Here is a 26,005-nt window from a genome sequence, read left to right as displayed (position 1 = left end):
GAGCCCGAGGGCGCAGGAGGAGGAGGGCAGGAGGTGCTGCAGGCCCGGAGCAGGGATTCCCTGCAGCCCTGGAGAGACCCCGCTGGAGCAGAGACCCACCCTGCAGCCCGGGGAGGGGGGATATTTCCTGCAGGAGCTGCGGCCCTGGAGAGCCCAGGCGGGAGCAGGGTGTCCCTGAAGGACTGCAGCCCGGGGCAGGGCCCGCGCTGGAGCAGGGAGAGGGGTGAGGAGGGACCAGAGGGGCTGCCATGGAGGGACCCCAACCCCCATCCCCAGCCCTTGTGCCACTTGGCAGGAGCAAGGAGGTAGAGGAGCTGGGAATGAAGGAGAAGGGTTGAGATTGTGAAAAAGGCAGGGAGAGGAGACAGGCATGAAAGAGGGTAGCAGGCTGAGCTTTGTTTTTGTTTCTCAGCATCCAGTTCTACTTTTAAATAAGTTATTTTTCCCCAAATCAAGTCTGTTCTGCCTGTGATGTTAACTGGTAAGTAATTTCCCTTTCTTTACCTTGATCCAAACGCTTTTTTGTCTTCTCCCCCTGTCCTGTTGAGGTGGGGGAGTGAGACAGGGGCTGGGCAGCTGGCCCAGGCCAGCCCCCAACGCCCAGGTCCACCTTCAGGTGTGCGTTCTCTGACTGAAGCTGAGTGATGCTGGAAGTCCTGTGGTTTTTCCTGCCTCTCTTACTGCAGGTTCAGCTGTGATATCTCCCAATGTTTACTGATCAAATTATCTTTATACTGCTCTATTTGGTCTAATAAGGCTGCAATCTCTCTCTTTTGTCACAAGTGCTTCCTGTTCTGCCTCTAACTCTTCCTTTAGCACTTGATCAGAACTGCCTTCTGTAGGGACGCCATGCCCTGCATCATCCAATTTAAACTGTAGAGCAGACATCTGAGTCAGGTTATTGTATTGTTGCTGTTGTAATCTTTCTTCATTTTGTTTTAACTGTTTCCTCTTTCTTAATTTTTGTAGTTGTTGTTCCAACGAGCTTACAGTCTTTGAGGCTTGTCTGTTCTCCAGTGCTTCTATCTGTGCCACCAGTTTCTCTATGTCTTTGTCACAAGCTGTAAATTCTTGATTGTTTTCCTCCTTTTCTAATAAAAACTTACTGTGTTCATCCATCTTCTATTTTATTTCTGCTTGCAAAACTTCTACCTTGTATTCTTTCATCTAAGAAATCTTTGATGCTACTTTAAGTTTTAACTGTTCTTCCAGTTCCTCAATTTCTTGCATCCCATTAATTTTTCCTTCCTATATCTTACTTATGTATCAATTATCACTAGTTTTCAAGTTTTTTTTCAAGGACTGGAATTTGCTTGTTTAGGTACATGGGCTCCACTAATGACTTAGCCAAGGCCTAATTACTATGCCGTTGTTCTTCATATTCTACCTCCTGTTTTCTCATTTGAGAAGACAAGCTTGAATGGTCCTTTCCTGCTGGACAGTGAAGCTGTAATTTCTCCTTGCTAAAAATTCCATCTTCAGTTCTAGAAAGTATTTATAATGGGATCCAAGGGGTTGCATTATTTCTTTTACTATTTTGTGGCATATCACTTTCTTTTTGTCTTATGGAGCTGTATTGGATATGTGAAACTTGTCAAAAAACCTAATGCTCTGTTTGTACAAAAGCTGTACAGTTTTTGCTCACATTTGAATCATGAAACACTGAAAAGTGTCCACATTTCCTAGCTGTTGTTTGAGTGTTTTTTTCTGATTCTGTATGGAGATCTTTAGTCTTTCAGATTTGGGAATGCTGCCTTTTTTTTTGCTCTATTTCTGTTTTTGTTACATGTATGACACAGTCATGTTTTTATCTGTGTTTACATCTCGTAGGAGTTACCCTCATAAATAAGGCTGTCTATCTGAATTAAGAAGCTCATTTTGAGAGGAGCTGAACTAATGCAACCCCATTTTCTTTAACAGGAAAAAATCGAGTTGTAATAAGTTCTAGGAATCAGGCTCCAAAAGAGAACAGGATGAAATTCCTCTCTCAAACTCACCTGAGACTTCTTAGGAAATGGTTGTCAGAGTTCAAGGAGCGTCTGGACAAAGCTCTTAGTCATATGACTTAGTTTTAGGTAGCCCTGCAGGGAGCAGGGAGTTGGACTCGATGTTCCTTACAGGTTCCTTCCAACTTGAGATATTCTATGATTCTGTGATTTGAATGCAAAAAATATTATCCCCCAAAAAATACCCAACAAGAACAAATAAAGTTTAATTTCAGCAGAAACCACTGTAACAATGTCTTCATTTCTTCTGAAATGAAGAAATGTATGTCTTCATACGCTTCTGAGATAAATTTGTGTTTTTGACAGGTACATTAAGAATTCAGCTAGACCCAGATAGAAATGATGGGTGTCTTGTCTTGAATTTCTCTTTGCTTTGGTACCGATCTGCCATCACTAGGCTCAGTTTTCTGCCACTCTGCATTGCCCTTGGGTAGTGCGCTGTGTGCTATTGTGAGGTGTTTCAGCCTTGCACTGGCTGATGCACCTAAGCAGAGTGGAGACCTGATGTGTTGGGTCACTGATGTGAAGCAGGGACTGTAACACCAAATTGCAATGGGGAGAAGAGGCAGCAGTGACTGTTAATTCATAGAATCATAGAATGGTTTGAATTGGAAGTGACCTAAAAGATCATCAAGTTCCAACCCCCCTGCACTGGGCAGGGACACCTCCCACTAGAGCAGGTTGCTCAAAGCCCCATCCAGCCTGGCCTTGAACACCTCCAGGGATGGGGGATCCACAGTTTCTCTGGGAAACCTGTTCCAGTGTCTCACCACCCTCACAGTAAAGAATTTCTTCCTGATATCTAATCTAAATGTACACTCTTTCAGTTTAAAACTGTTACCCCTCATCCTATCGCTACACCCCCTGATTAAGAGTCCTTCCCCATCTCTCCTGTGGCCCCCTTTAGGTATTGGAAGGCTGCTATAAGGTCTCTGTAGAGGCTTCTCTTTTCCAGGCTGAACAACCCCAACTCTCTCAGCCTGTCCTCATAGGAGAGGTGCTCCAGCTCTCAGATCAGCTTTGTGGCCCTCCACTGGATTTTTTCCAACAGGTCCATGTCCTTCCTGTGCTGAGGACTCAAGAGCTGGATGCAGTAATTCCCTTTGGGCTCCGGTAAACGTCAGGCCTTAGTAGGAGGCACTTTCCAATTGCAGTATGGTAATGTGGCTCCTCTCCTTTCCTTGTTCTGCCAGCCCACCAGAAATGACTGAAAATCCAGTGATGGCAGAACAGTACCAGAGCAATGGTTGGCTGGGTGATGGACCAGGAGACCATCCTCAAGCTGTGAGAGATACAGGCATAGCCCTGAGACAAAGCAAGTCTTAAGCTGAGACCATGCAGCTTGACATAATCACATGACTTTCTTCTATCATAGGAAGCGTTCAACTTGTATGAGACTTCCAGTTGTTTGAACTGACCAATTTAGTGACAGCAGATTTTAGGGGTCTGCTGGATGGACTAAGTGTCATAACTTGTCCTGGGATCATGATTCACTGTGTGTGAGATCACACTGCATCTCTGCTTTGCTCATGTCCCCAAACTGCCTTCTTTTGGAAAATAGTTCAGGGTCAATGGCTAGAAGATACTAGAGTTTTGTATTCATTTGGGATTAGGCAATTGCCAGGCTGTGAAAGACGTGAAAATCTTCCCTTGGTCTGCTGGATTGGATGTACCAATCAGTTTGGTACATCTTTACCATGAGGGTGGTGGAACACTGGAACAGGTTGTCCAGGGAGGTGGTTGAGGCCCCTTCCCTTGAGATATTCAAGGTGAAGCTCGACGAGGCCCTGGGCAACCAGGTCTAGTTGGGGGTGTCCCTGCTGACTGCGGGGAGGTTGGACTAGATGACCTTTGGTGGTCCCTTCCGGCCTGGACCAATCTATGAATCTATGAATCTATGAATCTTGAAACAATCTCTGTTTCAAGGTCACTTTGGCTTTCAATCTTCTGGAAGGTTCTGAGAATTGGAATGTGAAAAGATTTGTCTACTCTGAGAAGCCATTCCCTGGCTATTATTTTCTGTTGTCTCCTTTTTCCAGCAGTGACATCCAAAACCTAACAAAATTTAGTATAATCACTTCTCCAAACCTGTTTATGCATTGCAGTCTATAAACGTTACAAAAACACTATATAACTCTCATGAGATACCATATTAATCTTATTCTAGTAAAAAAGATGTAATGTACGAGTTTGAATTAAGAAAGAAAAACAATGACTTTCAGAAATATATATCCTTTTATATCTATTAAATGAGTGCTAAAAAGTGCCTCTTGTTTGCACCCAGAACAGTTAAGGGTGACTTAATTCTCTGAGGTTATCACAGTGTAAGATTTTTCAGGTGCTTCAGTTAGAAGAGCACAAAATCTCTCGATCTCTAGCTGCTTGTGTAACGTAAGAGCAGATTGAGAAAGGTTACTACTTGACTGTGAGACTAAATTAAGCTATGTTTCCAAGGTTTCTCATTGCCTTTGAGACAAGGATGTAAGTGCTCGTATCCTTATTGGGGTCTTATTTTTTCTGCCCTTTCCTTCCCCTGTCTCTCTTTTCCGACAATGAAGCATGTTTCTCTCATTTTACTTTGCTGTTCACCATTCTACCGCCTACTCCTCTTCACCCCTACGTTGCTGTGCCCTCTGAAAGGGAAGTAAAGGGCAAATTGCTTTAAGAGTATGGATATGGGACTGAATTAAAGGCACTGTTGCTACCTTGGTGAGCATAAAAGGGCAAGAGACCCTGAGGTGAGCATAAAAGGAGATCTAGAGTGCTGGTTGGTGTAATTGTCAGAGAGCTGCAGGGATGCAAGGGCTGGAGCTTTTATGGCCTGTAGGGTTGCAAGTTTCCGCAGAGAAGAGATGATCTGATGAAAAGCTACGAGAAGCTAGAAATATAAAAATGATCAAGGTTGTGGCTTACCTGGATCCAAATGGAAGCCTTGCCTCAAAGCATCAAGTGTAGGCTCTGATTCACTACTGCACTGAAATACGGGAGGTCTCCTGTTAACACTAGTTCTCATTTGCTAAAAGATGTTTATATCTTCTCTACGTTGTACACAGCGCACTCAGCTCTTTAAGGCTTCCAGCCCTAAGTCCTGGAATTAAAACATATTTATCTGTGTTTGATCCTGGGACATGCTGAGCACCTTCAGAAGATGCTGAGAACCTTTGCAAACTGTTTGATTGGGTGAGGATGAAAACACCAAGTACCTCTCATGTTTGCAGAACTGGACAGCATTTATTGTTAAAACAAGACTTTCTGTCAGAATAAAAAAATCAAAAAAGAGGGCTGCCATAAATTTAGAATTGAACAATTTCCTCTTATTGGATGTACAACTCCCTTTGTCATGCTTCCTTGTGTCTGCATGCTACAGCCTCCTTGTAGATGAGAAGTTTGAACTTGGCTGGCTCCTACGACAGTGTTACTGAGCCAATCTTTTTGACTTCCATGTATCAGGAATGATCAGAGAGGAGCAGTCTCATCTGTCGGGGCTCCTGGTGGGAGTGGTCTGGTTTGGTGGTACGATGCATCAGTATTATCCAACAAATTGCTTCTCTCAAACTAGTCCTCTCTTCTTAACCTGGGCTTTACAAAGCCATCACCAGCCAATATCAAGGGAAGAAAAGCAGGCGACAACTTGTGGGAGTAGATGAGAGCTGAGATGGTCTGGCATTGACCTGAGAGGAAGAAGCAAGGGAAGGATGAAGTCCAAAGTGTCAGTAACAACCTGCTTCTTTGACATGCCATGTCTCTCTGCTGTTTTTGATGTAAATCCTTTGGGATTAGGTAATGCCCTGGGGTATGGTTGGAATACTAAAGGTGCCATGGTGAGTTATCTGAAGCTAAAACATTTTGTTCTCCTAAAATTAAATATTTCTTCTGTTGATTTGAGTGCAATGTAATAATTAGCAGGCAGAAAAAACCAAACCCAACCCAACCCTCTGCACCTTGCCTGATCATTCAATGAGCACTTAACGTCTGAGAGTGATCTTGGTACTCATGAGAGGAGGTCTGACCACCACAGTGCCAAGAGACTGAAAGGTGTCAGTAGCTCTGCCTCTTGAAGAGGAGGCAAAGGGGGGGCAGTGTCACCCAACACATCCATTAATGGAATCAGGCTCCTGAGGGGGGCTTTAACGTCAGTGTGCTAGGTGACATCAGGGATTAATATGTGTCCAGGCACAGGAAAACAAAGTTAATATTCAAATTTGCTATTTAAATTTAAAGATGAGCAATTCAGAAGTGGCCAGTGAAGGCGGTGATGGCAAATTCATTGCTACCAGGGCGACCTATGCAGTCTGTCTCGCAAGAGAGAAGAGGCTTGGAGTGGTATGCATTGCCTGCATAAATAGCATTGGTCCTGCAAATAAGAAGGATCCATGTCCTTTAAATCATTTCGAAATTTACAGAGCTTCCCCTAAAAGCAAATTGGCTTTTTCATTCCTGCTCTGTTAGGAGGTTGTTTCACAGTCTAACTCCTTTGCCAGCTACAACTTCTTATGTCTAAATTGCATTTTTTCACGGGCAGTTTCTGTCGTTGTTCTTGTGCCAGTGTTGTACTTTCTTGTACCTCACTTCTTCCTTCCTGATGTTTTTCCACCCAGTGTATTTATAGATGGAGAGGGGATCTGATTGCTCTGTGTTTTGCTGAGTTAAGTGTGCCAAGTTCCTTTACTTCTTTTCTTAAAATCAGCTTGCTGTTTCCTGATCTTCCCTTCACAGTGCCTGTTCCACATTAACTTGCAATTTTCTGTGGTCTCCCTACTTCACTGATGTCTAAATAAGCTTTTCTGCACTGCTCTTGTCTTAAAAAAACCCCACAAAAAACCCCAAACAAACCACAAAACAGCTCTTTACTCAGAAAGGTACTACCTAGCCTAATTTCAATGAGCTAGACTTAGCCTAATTATAGTAAAACAGAAATTGTATTGCAATTTCTCATTTATATCCTAATTATTCTTTCCTTCAAACTCTACCATAAAGTCTTATGTATCCCTGGGGCCACGCTCAGGAACCCACAGTGATTTCCATTTCAGCACCTTGGCAAAATGACTGTTTAGCTCCTGCTCATCACCAGCCCCTTTGTACCTTTACCGATTTCTTGGATTTGTTGTAAACCTGTATTACTGAGTGTCCAGTTCACATGCCACTTCTGCCAAGGTTCTCCAGCTTCATCTTCACTAAGCATGCCGACCTCTTTTATTTTAGCACCTTGGCTGTGATCTTTTTCAAAACTTTGAACGTTCTCTTTAGCCTTTGCCTGTGCTCTTCATGAAAAAGGTAAGCAGGAGGACAAAAACTCTTGTTATTTTTAGAGGCAATTTCTCATTTATCATTATTGTCAACCGCATGTCACTATCAGGCAGTCCTTTTCTGCACCTGTGTGGTGGAGGACATCCTGTAAGTTTTTGGTGGTTTTTGCAATGTTTACCTGAGCCTGATTTTCCAGGTTTAGGTGTAGTTTTTGACTTCCAGGTCCTGTTACTACTCTTTGTAGTTTTTCTGTTCATGTCTCATATCATTTTGAAGAGGTTCACTCAGCTGGGCAGAGACAAAGCCCTTGTCTGTAGAATTTCTCCCCAAGCCTGAAGTGCCCAGCAGCTTCTTATACAAAAAGGAAGAAGTAATGTCTGTGCAATTCCCTCCACCTGGATAACAGCCCACCCTCACAGCTCTCCTGCTGCTGTGTCCACAGCAAATGTCCCACTCAGGTGAGAACAGGTCATGCAGACTCTATGAGAGCTCAGGCCAATAAACTGATCCCTCTTTTGATTGGGTGGATTGGAAAAGGCTGGTGAGGAGGACCAGCCTACAAGGCAACTTCCTGATGGGAGTATTTAGAGCCAGCTGGAGATGGTTTGCTCCATTCTGAGGAAAACCAGAAGCCCGGTATGGTCACGTTGAGCTATGGTCTGTTGTGCTTCTCAGCACAATTAATGCCATTTCTAGTTCAGATAGTACCTCACTATAACAGAATGGGTGGTTTTAGCATGGCAAAGCCATTTTCCATGTACCATCCTGTTAGCAGGGACTGAGCACAGTATCCGGTCATATGACAGTATGGATTTTTGTAGAGGTACTGACAAAAAGAGTGTTTTATTTGTTATTTGCGCTCACGTTAACATGGTTCTAGTTTACATCTTGGTCTCACTATTACTTGTACTGGTACAGTCAAGAGGTGTGTGGGGCAGGGGAGCAGGGAAACAGAGGTATTTATCTATGTTTGTTGCTGAGGAAAGCTTATGGGAGAGTGTCTTGCAGTGACCTGTATTTTGATCAGGGAAACCCTCCTTACAATGCACTGTTAAGAAGTAAAATCAAACTTCACAGTGTGGGAACAGGAACCTTCATTTTTATGCTTTTGTTTAGGCACAAAGTCACTGTTTGGCAGTTCCTCCCTGCCTGCAAAGACTTAGGAAGCTCTGAGGAGGAATGGATAATATTTGCCTGTCTTATGATTTATCTATTGATATGTGGCTTAAAAATAGGAAAGTAAACCCAGATAATGGGTTTTATTCAGTGTCCTGTATGGAGGTTGTTTATTGTAACTGGACTACAAGAAGTCTGATGAAACCCAACTGAGGAAGTCTTTGGCTTTCTCTGGCCACCCGAGGTGAAGCTGATCTTTGCTTATATTCTGCTTGTGATATTTATAACCTCCTTTGGAGCTGCTAAAGTTTTGCCTGAAACTTGCGTTGAAAAATGACTTGTTATCAAAGATTTTCAGGGAAACTGTTGAATTTTAAAAGGTATAAACAGATGAATTTTGAGCACTTTTATTTTTATTTAATTTTGAATGTAATCTTTGGGTTTGAGCCTTTAGCACTTTCACTGCCCTGTGTGTTGATTTCCATGACTGTCACTGGGGTGTTGAGAGGCTTCAGTCTGAGGTCCTCTCTATCACTGTCCTCTGCCATTGGTCTAAATGACAAACAGTGTCACCATCTTGAGGTGCAAGGCATTGCAATGCACACTTACGTGCGATTGCACAGATGTTGAAACAACAGGATATTCAGAAGCCTCTTGTGTCTCCTGGGCGTAGGACAATTTGCTAAGGTCTTTCTTTAGGATGAATTTATCTAATTCCATGATGGTTTATACCGGAATTGCTTTATGCCATTGTGTTATCAAGGCCAGGACTTTTGGCATCAGGTGCCAAATAATCTGCAATAAATAATTTATTAGTAACTAATTAGTGTCATTCTTTTTATTAAGAAGGAAAACATGTTTGGTCGCGTATAAAATATGAGCAGCATTTTTGGCTGCATTCCTTAGTATTGCAGACCTTACTGGTCTCCAGATTCTCTTTACTTCTGGACCTTTAACCTCAGAGTTTAACCTAAATCTGAGCGTTCCTTAGGTTTCTATGATTTTTCTATGCAGTTTTTGAGCAGTTGAACTTGGTGGGTATACAGGAAGATGTCTACTTGTGACTTCTACAATATCTCTGACATTCAAATGAATTTGCCAAAAATTAGGGGATTGAACAGGGAAAGGTTAAAATAAGATGAAGACCTAGCTCCTTTCTGTCATTACACCTAGTCCAGTTTGCAAAGGCAGTAATAAAGGGTGGAAATAACCTTGTTATGAAGTTACCAGTATTGAGGTATCTTCATGTGTTTTGGGTATCCAAGGCTGTATTGTAGTCAGCAATTTTACTCTGGACCATGAGTGAAGCCAAGATCTGTCCATCATTCTCTCTTAGGAGCTGAATGTCTCTCAGTCTACTGAGAGTTTTGACTACATGGTCATTGAAACTGGTGCCTTTGAATAGTCTCCTCAGCTTTACATGACTTGATCTGGAGCACCAGCCAAGCCACGGGAAATCAGTGTCCTAATGAAAATATTTAGGGCTGCTTGAGGTGCTTCTGAACGTGAGACGCATGATGAGGGAAGGCAGACGTTATCACAGTGTGGCAGTAGGAAGCCAGTTGGGTATTTCCTGAAGGAACTGCAGCCTCTGGAAGGGTCCACATTGGAGCAGGGAAGGTGTGAGGAGGATGGAGCAGCAGAGAGGGGCTGTTATGGACTGACTGTAACTACCATCCCCGTGAGCTGCTTGGGAGGAGAGGAGTTAGAAAGAGTGAAGTTGGGCCTGGGAAGATGAGGTAGTGTGTTGAGAAGTGGTTTTTTAATGTTTAGTTTTGTTTCTTAGTACCCAATTGTGAGTAAATTAAATCAATTTTCCCCAAATTGAGTCTGTTTTGCCTGTGACAGTAACTGGTAAGTGATCTCCCTGCCTTTATCTCATCCTCTTTTTCATCCTATTTTCTCCTCCTGTGCGGTTGATGAGGGGGCATGAGAGAGCATCTGGATGGGAATTTGACCCTTAGCCAAGGACAACCCACCACAATATTAAGCAGTAAAAATCTAAGAGAGGTAGTGAGACAGTTATAGGATGTTATTCTTAGGAATGGACATGTAGTAGAACAGTAATATCTGCATAGTGAGGAGTGTATCACTACACTGCTGTGGCAGTCCTCCTTGCTGTTATTTGGAAATGATTAGACTGTATGGGTAGTCCAAATAGGGTATTTTTGTTAGTTAAAAAATTGTATTGCACATAGTTGTAATGAAAATACAGAGGGTCTTAAGGCAGCTCTTGCACTTGCTCTGGAAGAAACCAGGAGCCTAGCAGGACAGCATTAATTTGTTAAAACTCTGACCATAGTGCAAGGACAGCATAAGGGAGAGAAAGATCAGGCAGTTTGGATTTGGTTGCTGTTACTTTTAACTGGATGCTTGTGTGTCTTTAGAATCTGAGCTTCTTTTATTTTCCTGGAGGTATTTAAGAAACGTGTAGACGTGGCACTTCAGGGCATGCTCTAGTGCCCGAGATTGTTGGTTTGTGTCTGTTTGTGGGTGGGGTGTGGGTGTGGGCGTTCGTTTTGGTTTGGTTTTGGTGTTGGTGTTCTGGGATTTTTTGGGTGTTTGGGTTTTTTTTGGTTTTTTTTTGTTGGTTGGACTCAATGATCTCAAAGGTCCCATCCAACCAAAAATATTCTGTGATTCTGTGATTTTCTTTTCTGAAAACTAAAATGTAAATGGAGAGATTTCTTGCCTAAAACAGATACCTAAAAATTTTGAAGGTTGTGCTGGAATTATATCCAGGTTGGTAAGGATCTGCCAGTTGGAGTAGGCAGGGTAACATGAACTTTAAGCTGTGACACAGCCATAACACAACTGCTGCTGAGGTGGGTGGGTTTTTTTTTTCCTCCCTTGGGTGGATACTGTCAGAGCCCATCCATTTGTAGGGGTCAAGCTCCTGTAATAGTTTGCACACCAGCTCTTCCTTCACTGGAGGCGGGTCTGTGTTTGCATCAACCTGGATTTTTGTTCCCAGATTGGGAACAATCTGGATTTATTTTTTATTTTTTTTGTGTTAATCTTTATTTTTGTCTTTAGAGTCTCAGACAAAAATCAGGCCGAAAATACCTGCAAACATTTATGAGATATGAGGAATTTATAAACAAATAGACCAAACAAAGAGTAGGAGGGAAAATGCAGAGAAAAGGGGATTGACACCAACATAGTGTTCCAGCAGGTCAGTGGGAGACCAGTGAACGGGTGGAAGTATCCTGGGCTACCATGCAGTGGATCAGATGCTGTCCTGCACACTGCCTCTTATTTGTTCTTCATGGAAGTGATGATGAGGGAAGACTGGGATGAGTTTTTTTTTCTCTCTTTAGACTGAGCTCATATCTATGCAAAGTAACCTGCACCACATGTAACTTAAGCCGGTGAAATTGTCGAATTGTTTTATTTTTCTGTCTTCCTTTATCTAACATAGTGATGACCTATGGCATAGAAAATAACTAGAATGCAGCTGGTTTAGATGTGATTAATGCTAACACTTTGATGATACGGTAGCTTCAATATGGAACAGCAGAATGATAATCACTATGTATAAATTGGATTTTCCTAGATATGAGATTAACACATTTATTTTCTTTCCACAGAAGTTTCCTCTTTCTTTATTTTGTGTTAATTTTTTGTCACACCTTGTCTGATCTCGCTGCCTTTTATTGTAGATATTTCTCTATGTCTCTCTTCCCTACAAAAAGCCAAGAGCTTTTCACAATCTTTCCTCATTAGTCACACATCAGGTCAGTGTGTCTACTCCAACTACTGCAAAATGAGAGGGGCCTAATTAAAATCAGTATAAACCCAATTTAATTAAAACTGCAAAGCAGAAGAAAAGGCTCAGTATTTGAGCATTTCTGTTCTCTTGAGCACTTCTATTTGAGTGTGGATGCCCAGGATGTGTTTGCACAGATTTTTAGGTTGAATCAAGTGGTCGCCTGTATAACAGCACGTCATTTTTAATTCTTTCTCCCCAGGTATTACCAGATAAGAGCTGGACTGAAGATCCCATCTAGGATTCCCCACAGGGTGTTTGCTACGATTGCGGGACAGACAGGTAAGCAGGGGGGTGTGAGGTGGGGTGGGATGGAGGAGGAGGGTGTGTGTAGGAACTGGTGAAGTAAGGCTGTGAATTTCAAAGTATGAGCCAGGATTTGGATCCAAACCTGAATTTCCCTAATGATCAGAGGCTGTTCAGCTCCCTGCTCTAGTATGGGTTGTTACTGAGTTGAGCTTGAGTTTTGGTGCTTGTGTCTGTTTCCCTGGTCATCTCTGGATATGTGCAAGGGGGCTGGTTTCAAACTGGGTCATGCTTGGAGGAGGTGGATGAAGAGCAGTCCTTGCCATCATGTGAAAAGAGCAGAAGGAGGAAAGTCTGCTCAGGTGGACAGAATTCGTCCCAGAGAGCACTGAGCAATCTAGATGTTACTTAGACTTTTTTTTTTTTCTGGATTTGCAAAACCTCAGGAGCCTTATGAATTGCTGGGGCTGGAAAAAAGGGAAAACAAAAATGCATACTGGGGAAAAGCTGTGCATGTAAAGAGAATTCTTTACAACGTGCCCTAAGTGTGTGAGTAACATGGGGTGCTGTCACATGGTACTGCAGAAGTGGGAGCATCTCAGTATGTTCATGAGTGTTGAAAGAAACCTAAGTCCACACCCAAGTTCAGGCTGGATGCAAGGTCCTTCACATAAAGATATTCACTGGTAGAGCAATGGTGTACCATAGGATTCTTGCAGATCTTTCTCTGCTGGTTGTTCTCCAGGTCTATCTTCATTATTTGGACATTTCTGGACAGACATCACGGTCTGTCACATCTGTTAATTTATTGCAACATTATAATTACCAGCATAGGTCTTGTAACTTCTTGCAGAATTTAAATTGTGCTTTTCCTGTTGGGACTTCATGTCAGAAAAATAGAGGAAGTTCTTACCATCTTATCTGCAAGCAGTCTCTCTTATATGTGGCTTTCCTTGCTGACAATGGAAAGAGCTGGCGTACTATTTAAAGTCATTTCTGGATGAAAATTGTTTCAGTGTTAATGGCAACTTGTAAAGCACAATTTATAGAACCATTTTGACTCAATACTGTGCAGAGAGGAAGGAAAATGGTCTAAAGCTGCGGCAGGGGAGGTTTAGATTAGATATCAGGAAGAATTACTTTACTGAGTGAGTGGTCAGGCACTGGAACAGCCTGCCCAGGGAGGTGGTGGAGTCGCCATCCCTGGAGGTATTTAAGAAATGCATAGACATGGCACTTCAGGACATGCCCTAGTGCCTGAGATTGTTGGATTGTCTGTTTGTGGGTGGGTGTGGTGTGGTTTTTTTTTTGTTTTGTGTGGTGGGGTTTTTTTTGTGTGCTTTTTTTTTTTTTTTTTTTTTTTTTTTTTTTTTTTTTTTATGGTTCGACTTGATGATCTCAAAGGTCCCTTCCAACCATGGAGATTTTGTGATTCTGTGAAAAATGTAAATGCAAGATTAATGAGTTCCTGAGCTTGGATGTCACGTTTTGGTTTATTTCCTTTTTAAATTTCAAATATTCCAGTTTATCATTATTTGGTAGGTTAAAGGCTCTCTTTCAGTAAAAATGCTCTTTTCAAGTTGGAAGTCTGGTTCAATTAACTAGATACATTAAACCACAAAATTGTTGTACAAATTATATTTTTATAAAATGCAAAGGGTTATACAAAAACATGAAGAAATCACCTCAATAAAAATTTACAAACTCAAAATCTGAGTAATGAAATTGATTTGGGAAACAAACAAACAAACACACAAGTAAACCTACTCCAGGTTTGGCAAACTTTGTAGTCACCAAGGAAGAAAGAAAACTTATTTTTCATCATGTTCCTGTGTAATTCGCCCTGGGTGTATCCAGAATCCCCTCAAGTACCTTTACTCTCTGGAAATATCCTCAATTTCCATTAGTTTCTGGCATAGGCCCTCTTGGTCTAATGAAATGCTTTCAGTATGAAGATATCTAGAATCTTATTTTCTAGGAGCAAAACACCCTCAACAACAAACAATAAACCCCACTATTCCTATTCTTCATTAAGCAGGGATGGCTACGTTCTTTAAAGAAGAAACTCAACTATTTTCTCTATTTTTTTATTCAGTCTTCTTTCACATCTGCTCAAAACAGTCCCTGTAAAAGCATGGGCAGGAGAGAGGCGAGGCTGGCATTGCAGTTACAGGATTAGCAGCTGACTTTCATAGTGCTAATGCAATCCAGACTGGAGTCTAATATCTTTATAGGGCTAACATCAAGACAGGGGGTATTTAAGCTGTTAAGGATTTAAACAGTTTTTTCCTTGGCTATCTTCACAAGTACTTCTTAATTGATTTCATAGGCCTGCAAGAGAGCATCATTTAATGGGATTGAACTTAAAAGCAAACAGGCTGTAGTGTTCTTTTTGTTCTCATGCCACTGATCTCTCTCAGTATTCGGATAGCTGGGATAGGACTAATTAAATTGCTGTGTATGTTTCAATAAGACACCCTTTTTAAAGTCGCATTACAACAAAACGAGGCTGTTGTTATAAAAGAGCGAATAAACTCCTACCTCACCAAAAAGAATGAATATAAAATAGGTAGGATTCATGACTTTGGTTTAAAGGAAACATTTTTAATCTTTTCCTTATCAGATTTGTAGCACCTATGAGATATATTTTGAAAACAATTATGTAAATTTATAAAGTAAAATCTGTAAATATACGTGGTAATAAAAAATATGTAAATATCTAACAGAAATAAGAAGTAGTACTTCTCTTTCAGTGCATGTGGCCTTTTATTAAATTTTGCAGGATTTACAATAAAACCATGGGAACTGACAGCATTTAGCAATATTTGCTTCCCATTACATGTTTTCAGCAACAGAGGCAAAAAATAAGTAGCTTTCAAGAATTCAGCAGAGGGGAAGCTAAAGCCTGTATCGGGCATTCCCTTGGTGGTTGCCAGCCACATCTGAACAGCAAGGACTCCATTCATGGTGCAGGACTGCCAGGTTGTATAGGAAGCCTTGATGACCTACAGCATGATCCATGTGCTGGCCACATCCTGTCTGCATTGTGGGAAGAGAACGGGCTATCTGCCCCAGTAAAAGCAAGGGGGAGCTCTGCTGGAGACCAGTAGCTCCTGTGGTTTGGTCCCTTAGGTCATCAAGACTGCACATTAACTTGTATTGAGCCAGGCTGTACGAACATAAATATGCCATGTAGCATATATACATATGCACATATATATTTATAAAAATATATACATTTCCTTCATAGTTCTATACATTTTTAGCAAGGTGGACTTCCTTAAAGACAAGAGGACACTGGTGGCCGATGACTTTTTAAGCAATGAAAAGGAAAGGGAACATGCACAGTCTTCAGTTGCTCTCATGCAGGTTTTCAAACCCCATGAAAATTAGCTTCCTGTCATTGTATAGATACCATGACTGATGCAGCCTGCTTTTGGCTTATAAAGAACAAATTACACTCTCTGCGTGTTCTTGTGCAGCTCATAACAGCACATACTTCATTGGCCTCCTCATGAGTTCTGCAGGGCTGTGCTAATGCAGACATGTCTTAAAGCTAAACTCTAGAAATACCTTTCTGAGCGGCTTTATGGGGCTTTTGCCTCTCGTACGCTTGAGCAGCATGGCTTGTTAAAGTTGCTGTGTGGTGGTGTCCACCTGCAGCACACAGTGAGCTGAATCTGCATGACTCAAACACGAACAGCCAAAGGAACCAGGAAAGTGAATATACCATCTCACAGTAGTACATTTGTGTTATCGGCTCCTTGGCTGGGCTGTTTTATGATCCACTAAATGTTTTCCGTAAGTTTTTAGGCTACTGCATAAAGTTTGGGACAAGGACTCATAGAAGTTACGAATACGCACTCATTCAGTGATTTCCAATCTAGAGATACAAGATGAAAGACTGCAGGAGCTTAAATTTTTTATTTTAAAGTTTACCTATAAGCACACAAGATCATTGGTCAAAATACTGGGAGAAATTAACACTGGGCAGAGAACAGGATTAGCTGTTTTATCTTGATTTCCTGCACCACCTGAAAGAGTAGAGAATGGTTGAGATCAGAAGAATAGTAGTGGTGAGGATTACTTAAGGAACATGGTATGCACGGTCTAAATCTCAGCAGTGTTATTGCCTACGAAGAATATGAGTGTGAATGACGTTGTTGAAGATGCCATCTAAGCCAAATCTTAGGAAAAGTATAAATTTCAATTTCCTGTGCAGTGCTTTGCAGTAGTCTACACACCACCTGGATGCATTACTGTTTGGAGAGAGAATTATTCTTTATTAGTGAAAGTTGCAGTCAGTTTTTTTTATAAATTCTGTTTTTAGACCCACTGTACCTCATTTGCATGTATGGCAACCATGGGTAGCTGCTTGCCTGGCCGTTTACCTTACAGGCTAAGGACATTTTTTTGGTGGGTGAACATTAAGAAAAAAATTATTTTGCATGGCATGTAACTAAAGAAATTGCCTAAGACTTTGCTTTGTGTCCGGATTTCCTTTATTTCTCCTGTCCAGAAGTACGACATCACCAATTTTCAAAACTTTTCAAATAGACAGATATTTTTGAAAAGTTGGCCTGAAAATCTAATCGCAAGTAATACAAAGTATTTAAGAAAAATTATTACCTGTCAGGCTAATCTTTATTAGATTGAAGCAGTGTTCCACCTAATTTTAGTCTGCAAAATTGGGTTATTGTCTAAGAGTGCTGAAAGCCAAAGACAGACAAGTAATGTGTTTCATTCTTCATCTACCTCATATAAGGCAGGGGAGTAAAGATGCAATATTTGTTCCAAAGAAGTTAAGAAAAGTAGCTGTGACTGCCATGACACATTAACTGTTTTGATTGGTGATGTAGAGATGTTTCATGTACACACAGTTCTGATGCTTTCTCATCTGGAGAATCTGACATTAGGTGACAAGAAAAAATTAGCATGATTTAAATTGTGATGTGCAAAAAGGAAGGTAGGAGAGAACATCAGAAAATGAAGAACATTGCTGTAACCTGCCTCTCCTTTGTGCTGTACAAGTTCATGATCACCCACACTGAATGCCTTTTCCAGTAAATTAAATGTTGATCTGTGACTATCTTGCACCTAAGACTTAATTTGAAGGGTTATTTATGTTTCTGATATGCTCCTTAACTAACTGTTTGTGCCTGGTTTTAATAAACGATTAGTGATACTAATCTCTTTATTAGTGTTTGGATATCTCAAAGAAGTTACTGGTAAAGGAATTCTACTTTGATTATTAAAGAAAAACCTTTTCTTGTAAATGGCTTCTTAATGCAGTCAAAACAAGCATTTGCAGTTAGTTGCTCATTAGAGCAAGAAGAAACAGCACAATGACTTGTGGAACAATATGAAATTGCAGTCACTACTTTCAATCACTCTTTGAAAGGTAATTTCTTCCTCCATTAAGTGAAGATAAGCTTACTGCTTTTGAAGCATGAGAAAAGGGAGGAGAGATTCATGTTTTAGCAAACACATGCTTTTGTTTTTGAGAGCTTATTAATCTGAAAATAAATCTGTATTTTATATGTAAAATCAAGCATACCTGACAAATACAAATTATATCTAGAGGGGACCTGTATTGTGAGAGAAGTTATTTTGAGGATGAGTTGTCTTAGAAAACCTTATTAGCTGTGAGTCCTACGAGATGGTGAGACTTTTTATGAGTTATTAATCCACAATCTAAACAGAACTAATTCCATGTTCTTCCAAGAGATAAGAAAGAAACGGAGAAAAAAGGTGAAAAGAATGAACCCAAAGTTATTGCAGACTAACACGCTACTTCTGTAGGCGTGTCTCAGTCTTTCTCCAGTCAAGGCCTTTCATAGATGCCTCAAAGAATGGAAGCTGAAAAGATGTGTTTTTGACTGGGAGATTTTCCATTGCAGACCCTGTGGTCTCCGGGACACCCTGCTGTCCTCCCTTCAGAAGCTGGGGCAGATCACACAGATGCAGTGGGGCAGGCCACGGTCTTGGAGATGCTGAAGAGTATCCCAACGCAAAATAGAGACCTGGTCAGTGGAGAAAGCCAGAAATAGGAAGGGCCTGTAAATATGAGCACATGCCACAAGTCTCTTCCTCTAGAGAGTTGAGTCTGAGACACAAAACTTCATCATCAGTGGCCACCTGAAAGTATGGTAGAAACAGAATCCAGTTGTTCAGATGCAGAGATCCGACACAATATTTCTGCTGCTTAAGGCCAGGAATGAGCTTCAGCTCTGTGGTTAAATAGGCAATACAGCTTTTTCAGACCTGCCACTCCAATGTGAACTGGACTTTCACAGAGCTTTCTTCTCTTCCACATTTACTTACATGTCTCTGATTTCCCTACATTCTTACTGCCTTCAGTCCAATGTAAGGTTTAATCTTGCAAGTCCTTTAAAAGCCACCACTTCCCTAAATATTGAATAGTCTTTTACAATAATTCAGTAGATAAATTGCGTCTAGAGAACTGTTTCCTCCTGCTCTCCACTGATGAAAAAAACTGTGGTGTCGTATGTGATGTCCTGTACTTTACTTGGGGGATTTTCTCATCTGAACTAATACTTGGAATAAATATATGGAGTGACAGCTACACAGGTAGGTGACACAACAAATGAATATTTGCTCACCTAAGTTTCCAAAGCACAGAATTATTTTCAGAAGTGAATTCTCAGACTGAACAAGGCTCTTACAGGACTGGCAATAAGTTTTGAAACAGAAATGAAACATTACAAAAAGCATAGATTCTGACATGAAATAGTCAAAGAAAGAAAAGACAAAACTTTCTGCTGATGCTAAGTGGGTCAGTTATTCTATCATCTCACATTTCAGCATGTCTGAGAAATGAACCTTGGTTTATAGAGCAATACAGTGATAAGAGACTGCTTTTATGTTAGGCTCTTTCATACAAGGAAATTAATAGGACATCTTGTTTTTTATCGTCACTGAATCTATGTATGGGTAGAGAGGCAGTTTTATGTAATTCTTTCCATGAGGCTAATTCAAAATGTCAAAAGGCAAGGTTAAGATACAGGATTTATCTCAGAAATGTGCAGTTTTAATCAAAAGTCACAATGAGGGAGAAAACATTCTGAACTTTTTGATCAAGCAATTTAAAAATAATGGCTTCTCCTTTAGAAATTATTTATCCTAAATATAAAATCTGCATTTATTCCAAATTTAAATATGCTAAACATAATATTTCAAAACTAAAACAAGTCTCTTCAAACATTTAAATAGGAAAATGATGAGGCATTGAAAGAGTTTGTGCCTGGAAAATGTTGTCTTTGCACTTTCAAAGTAGACTTATTTTAGCTCAGTTGTAAAAATGGAGAGTCTGCACGAGTGTTCTTCTCCTAAAGAGTGCATATTTTCAAACTTCAGCAACTGAGTTTTCAAGCCTCCTAAAAAGCAGATGTGCTACTCAGTACATGCAGATAAATATGGCACATTCAACCCTGGTTTGTTGCCTTTAGAACCTAAATTTTTAGAAGTCACTGGTTGGTTACTGAAAGGTACTTCTGAAACCAAGATATCAAAGTGTGCTAACTGAATAACCTACCACAGCTTAAAATCTGCACCAAAATCTAAGATTTTCTTTTCACTGATTGCCAAAAAGGTGAAGTGGCATTAAAAACTGGATAGCTTGCGACAAATCATGAAAATCTTGACAGTCGACTGTTACAAACTAGCATATAGCAATTTTGAATAGATCACAGGAGAAAAAAAACCACAAAATGTACCCCGAATTCTAAGCAGGAGACAACCCTGTTTTACCAGCAAAGCTCCTTCAAGTCTGCCATCAGAGCCAAAACCAGAATGGGTTTGCCTTAGTAGCTCATGTGAGCTATAAATTCCTGTGAGCTCCAAGTGCCTGAAAGGATGGTACAGCAGTTAGCGCTAAGACTGAATAGGAAATATATTGTCTTTCTACAGATATAACAGAGAAAACTGAAAGTTTGTCCTGTATCTCTTGAATTCAGTGTGAATTTAGGACAGTATCACGTTTAACTGACAGCTGTAATAACCTCATATTCCCTCTAGGTAAGATGTATCAGAGGGAATACAACATACCGAATAGACGTCTATAAAAATACGAGAAAATTCTGCAGAAGGTGCTACTGTGCTGGATTTATGTTAGCTAAGAAATAAGCAATCATTGCAACTGAATGTTTGCTACAGTTTTTAGACAGTTCAGCTCCTAAAAGAAGGGTCATAGACATGTCTGTAGCCATGTGTTAGAGGGGTTCCCCAGTAAGGACCTTGTTTGGCATGATTAGAGTCTCGATCACCTCAGCCTCTTCATAACTTTTACCTTTAGATTTAGCAGGTAATTCTGAGTCGAAGACTTTGCTATCCAACTAAGGTGATAAATACGATGTCTCGCCAGTCATCTGAGCTGAAAAACTTTGGGGTCTTTGTAGGAACTACATGACTATAATTTCAGGAAGGTGCAACTGTATTTTTCTGTGGGGACTACAAGTATTTCTAAGCCTTTCTTTAAAAATACTTATGAGTGGTGGATTGTGTCCCAGTATTCTGCTTTGCAAATCATTACAGACATGCTGCAGGGAATGATGGCTTCTGGACAGTATAGATCGTCAGGCTGTCCTAGTGACTATGGGACATAGAAGATCGTAAAAAAATTAGGATTTGAATATCCTGAGATCTATAGATGACAGTTGCTGTGTAAGAAGTAGTTATTCATTAGTTAAAACATATGCATATGCTCTGAACTGTTACACAGAGATTCTGCCCTGGGGATGGTATCTTACATGATTTATATATAAGCTTTCTAAGAAACTTTATTTCACCAAGTTTTCTATACTAGCAGGAAATAATTGTCTTGTAATGATGTGTTCAGTTGTATTCTAAGGGCAGGACATAAAATCATCTAACCTGAGTTATGGCTGTGAGGTGGAAGCAGTCCTGGGAACCTGTGACTAAGGGTAAAAATCTCCTTATCCAGCTGCTAATATCTATGCTGTAAGTGTCTCCACCTAAGCTAATCAACCAGTCTCCCTTTATAGTCAGAGGAGAGAAACAGGTAATTTGAGGGAGTAATTTAACATATCTATTTTAAGATGAGTTGAATCACACCTATTTCTGTCCATTTACTATCGAAGAAGTTGCAGGAACTTCTGCAGAGAGAGACATTTTCATTGTGTTTGTAAAAGACCTGGCACAAAAAGACTGTGATTGCAGTTTGTGGCTTTATGTATGTATGCAAATTAGGCAAGTAATAATAAAAAGTAGGGAAGGTGACACAGTCAAGAGAGATAGAAAATGGTACCCTTTTCTTTCCTAGCAAATAATCAAAGGTGATAGCTTGATTTGAGATTTTGCATAATGCTTTTGAATGGTTTCTCGGGGCAAAAAATGAGACCATGGAAAAGACTCCAGTGTGAGAACAATTTTCTTATTTTCTTTGGACCTCATTTTTCCCCTGGCAGAAAAAAAAAAAAAAAAGCTAAATGTTCAAAAATGAATTCACATTTTCCTTCTGGAATGACACAGTGATTTATTCATTGAGAATGAAATTGTGGAAGTGGTGTAGTTTGTTTATTTCTGTTTTGTAAGACTAAAACTATGATTATATTTTGACCATAAATTTCAAAGATCAACAAAGAAGATACTGGGAAATGTAAGGCAGGCTTGAATTTTGATGAACCAGGGACTGAATTTGAGGTTCAGCAAAGCATTCTGTGCTATCGATGGTTCTCTAGGACATTATGCCGTGGTCAGTAGCTCTAAAGCTTAACATTATGTATTAGATGGGACCATAAATTAGAAAAATGAGATAATTATCTGTGCATTTAAGTGTTCGCATAAGCCTTTCAGAAGTGTTTGCTTAATTTACTATTCCAGCCAAGGAATGCTGGTTGATTTAATTTCCCGTTGATAACACTGACAGGGACGGCTCCGAAAAGTCTTGCGGCCTGCAGATTAAAACAGGGAACACAGACAGCAGAACAAACTGTGTGTCCTTGTCACTGCCTTATCTGTAAAATGATGGTACTGCTTCAAAGATGCAAATATATATATGTAACTTATTAACTTTCCAAAAGTGTGAGATAAATAACAGGAATCCAAACAACTAGAGAGATGCAGCTTCTAGCAGGTAATTCAAAATCTTCCATCAGCAAAAAAGCTATGTCCCAGGTAGGATAACGATGTCACCATGAGAGGGAAAAGCTCTGGGGGATTTGTTCATCGATTCTTTCATATTCAGAAAGGACATACCCTCTGATGCCCTCTGAACCTAAGTCATAGAACTTCAGTCAGTGGTGGGATATCTTCGTAGAAGGATGTTCAATGTTAATTTTTAAGAAAGAGGCGTGTTATTTTATTTATTTTTTCTTTTATTTCCACTTGAGAGAAAGGATTTGTCTGCCTTCTATGAATATTTTTTTATACTAGAAACAAGTGGAACACCCATTGCTTTTCTAGCAGCTGTAGTAAGAGAGATTTGATGTCTCCTTGTGATTTTAGCTAATCTTCTTCGTGTTCTCCTTATTGCTGAAAGAAGCTAAAAAAAATCAGATACAATCTGTTGGACTGGGCTTTGATCAACCTAATATAGTGAAAGATGTCTTTATCCATGGCAGAGGGGGTGGAACTGGGTGAACTTTAAATGTCTCTTCCAACCCCAACCATTCTATGATTCTAAGTATGAATTGTCATGAACAGCATGAACAAAGAATATGGGTTTGAATGCAGTAATTTCAATTTTCTTTTTACAGTTACCTTATATACCTATTAAGTGTGAGAAGAAATGAGTAAATAAATTGATTCATTTAAGCATAAGCATTTTTGCTGGACTGAGATCGCCCTTTAAGTACTTCCACTTCATTTTGATGTTTAAGTTGCACAGATGGGATGTGTGTGATGGTATAAAACCCTGCCTAGAGTTAAATCGTTTTCTCACTAATGATGTGTGTACTGCCCGTAAAGAAAGACCTCATTGTGTAGGTGCTCTCATATCTTTCAATCTCCCATCTGTAGTGGGACCTTTAAGACATGATGTAGGCAACCCATCCAGCAGTGGCTAGCAACCTACTGATGATTCACTGATCCATCATGGAACTGGACCATATGTCCCAGTGGGAAAACCCCAGTCTTGCTTTAAACATTGCTTGCCAGCATCGATTCGCGTGGGGAGTGAATCTGGTTTGAACAGCAGCCTTGAACCATTTGCTGCCTACGAGGCCTGATCTTGACCTCTCTCTGACAAAAAAAAAAAAACTTGAGAGGGAGTCATTAGGAAGTCAAGGGAGCTACAACAAACTGGGGAAGTAGACAGAGGCCTGAGGTAAATGAGACCTCGGGTTTGTATAACATACTGAAGAGTAGAACAATTCAAACCCTTCTTTGCCCAGAGAAGTTGTGGATGCCCCATCCCTGGAGGTGTTCAAGGGCATGCTGGATGGGTCTTTGAGCAACCTGATCTAGTAGGAGGTGTCGCTGCCCAGGGAAGGGGGCTTGGAACTCGATGATCTTTAAGGTCCTTTCCAACCCAAACCATTCTATGATTCTTCTTCCTTCTTTACAGTTGCATTCCCTGCTGGTGTGACACCACAGAGCCTGCAGGTAGTGCTGGAGCTCAACACTTCATTTCCTACAGACTTCTGCAGGCAGAAGTGATGTTGTGTGTGTGTTTATGCATTTACTTAAATACCCGTTTTGACTTGGATTTCATGCAAACCTTTCATACCTTTGCCGAAGATTAAAAGCGATGTGTATCCTGAACAGGGAACAATTTGCATTGTCTTTGCACCTGCATGAATGATTAAAAGCACTTGAAGCAGGATAATGAACCAAATGGCTCAAACAGGTGCAAGCCACCTGGGAAAAAAACCAACCAAACAAAACCCACACTTTTTTTGATGTTTTCTTCTTTTCTGTATCTATAGTCATGTAAATTTGGGTACTCTTTCATGTTCCGTAAACAATCAATTTCCACCAGACTATGTGGAGCCTCTGAATATTCTGGGCATGTTTAGTTTGGAGAAGAGGAGGTTGAGGGGGGACCTCATTGCCCTCTACAACTACCTGAAAGGAGGTTGTAGAGAGGTGGGTGTTGGCCTCTTCTCCCAGGTGAATAATGACAGGACCAGAGGAAATGGTCTGAAGTTGCAGCAGGGGAGGTTTACATTAGATGTCAGGAAGAATTACTTTACTGAGAGGGTGGTCAGGCACTGGAACAGCCTGCCCAGGGAGGTGGTGGAGTCGCCATCCCTGGAGGTATTTAAGAAACGTGTAGACATGGCACTTCAGGGCATGCTCTAGTGCCTGAGACTGTTGGTTTCTGTTTGTTTGTGGTGTGGTGTGTGGTTGTGGGCATTTGTTTTGGTGTTTGGTGTTCTGGGATTTTTTTGTTTGTTTGTTTGGGTTTTTTTTGTTGGTAGGACTCGATGATCTCAAAGGTCCCATCCAACCAAAAATATTCTGTGATTCTGTAATATGGCCTGATCTGTCAGAAGCAGACACTTTCTCTGGAGGCTGCTCTAAAATTCTGTGTAGTAAAATGCTGGTTTGTGACTTAAAGCTTGAAAACAATCCTATTGGCTTAAGTAGATCCTGCTCATTTATTGAATAAGCACCTACTTAGAGGTTTGATAGATTAGGGATAAATGTTAGGAAAACTGTTTTCACCTTGCTTTCAAATTATGTAGCTGGAGGCATAAAAATACCTGGTGTAACAGCATGCATTCTCTAGAAACTAAGGAAGTTCAAAATGACAGACTTGGCTTTCACAGACAGTTGGCAAAAACTCACCTTCCTATTGCCTCTACCGTGTAACGTAGTCTTCCCTAGCATACATGTGGGGGAAGTCATAATGCATATTAAAAATTTGCTACCACAACACCCTCCATTGGTAAGATCATAAACTCCCTGAAACTTCACTGTGTCCATTTAAATGTGCCTCCCGGGGATGGCACGTAAAGTTGGTAGATCAGTAGAGTAGACAACTCACTACATCTTTCTGTGTCAGAGCAGAAAGTGGTAAAGTCAGTCTCCAGCCACTACAGGCCATAATTTTTCACTCTAGTATTGCAGGCTATAACTTTGAGAGATCTGTTTCACAAGAGTATTTTATAAATTCTGTGAATGATGTTTGAGGAGCAAAAGAAAACGTATTATTAAAAAAAAGCATATAACTGAGGGGTGGTACTCTACCTTCTGTTTTGTCTTCTTAAAGAAATGAAATTGCACATTACCTAATAGGCATCAGATGTTAGTAACAAAAGCTGATATTTAAACAAAGAAAAAAACCCAAACACCACAACAAAGTAAATTAGGGAAAAAAAAACAAAACACACACAACTCCAGGAAATAAACACTATATCCCTTAAGAGTAAGAATAAAGCTTCCTCATGTTAAAAGAAACAGTCACAGAATCTCAGAATGGTATAGGGTTGGAAGGGACCTCTGGAGATGAAATTGTGTTACTCATATTTAGTTCAGCGAAACTTACTTCAGCATTTGTTGCTTTTACAAAAGAAACTCACTTTAAAGTATAGCGTAGAGAAGATCCTTGTGTTACTGGCATTTCACCTGGTTAAGCAAATAAATAACACAAAAATGAAACTGTGGCACATATGGATAGCAGACAAAGTATATGTCC

The 26,005-nt window shown here is 40.5% G+C and overlaps 1 protein-coding gene across 1 annotated transcript in view; it reads left to right on the top strand.

Moving 5' to 3' along the window:
• The window catches only part of FAM135B (family with sequence similarity 135 member B), a 132,032-nt gene that overhangs the window by 12,971 nt on the left and 93,056 nt on the right, over positions 1-26,005 (top strand). Inside the window, exon 2 of the mRNA XM_074144951.1 lies at positions 12,341-12,420. Within this exon, the coding sequence (XP_074001052.1) occupies positions 12,341-12,420 (80 nt within the window). The remainder of the gene's footprint in view (positions 1-12,340; positions 12,421-26,005) is intronic.

Source organism: Numenius arquata, chromosome 3, assembly GCF_964106895.1.
Source record: "Numenius arquata chromosome 3, bNumArq3.hap1.1, whole genome shotgun sequence".
NCBI classification, from domain to species: Eukaryota; Metazoa; Chordata; class Aves; order Charadriiformes; family Scolopacidae; genus Numenius; species Numenius arquata.
The sequence above is the reverse complement of the archived record's forward strand: the minus strand, read 5'-3'. Positions and strand labels throughout refer to the sequence as shown.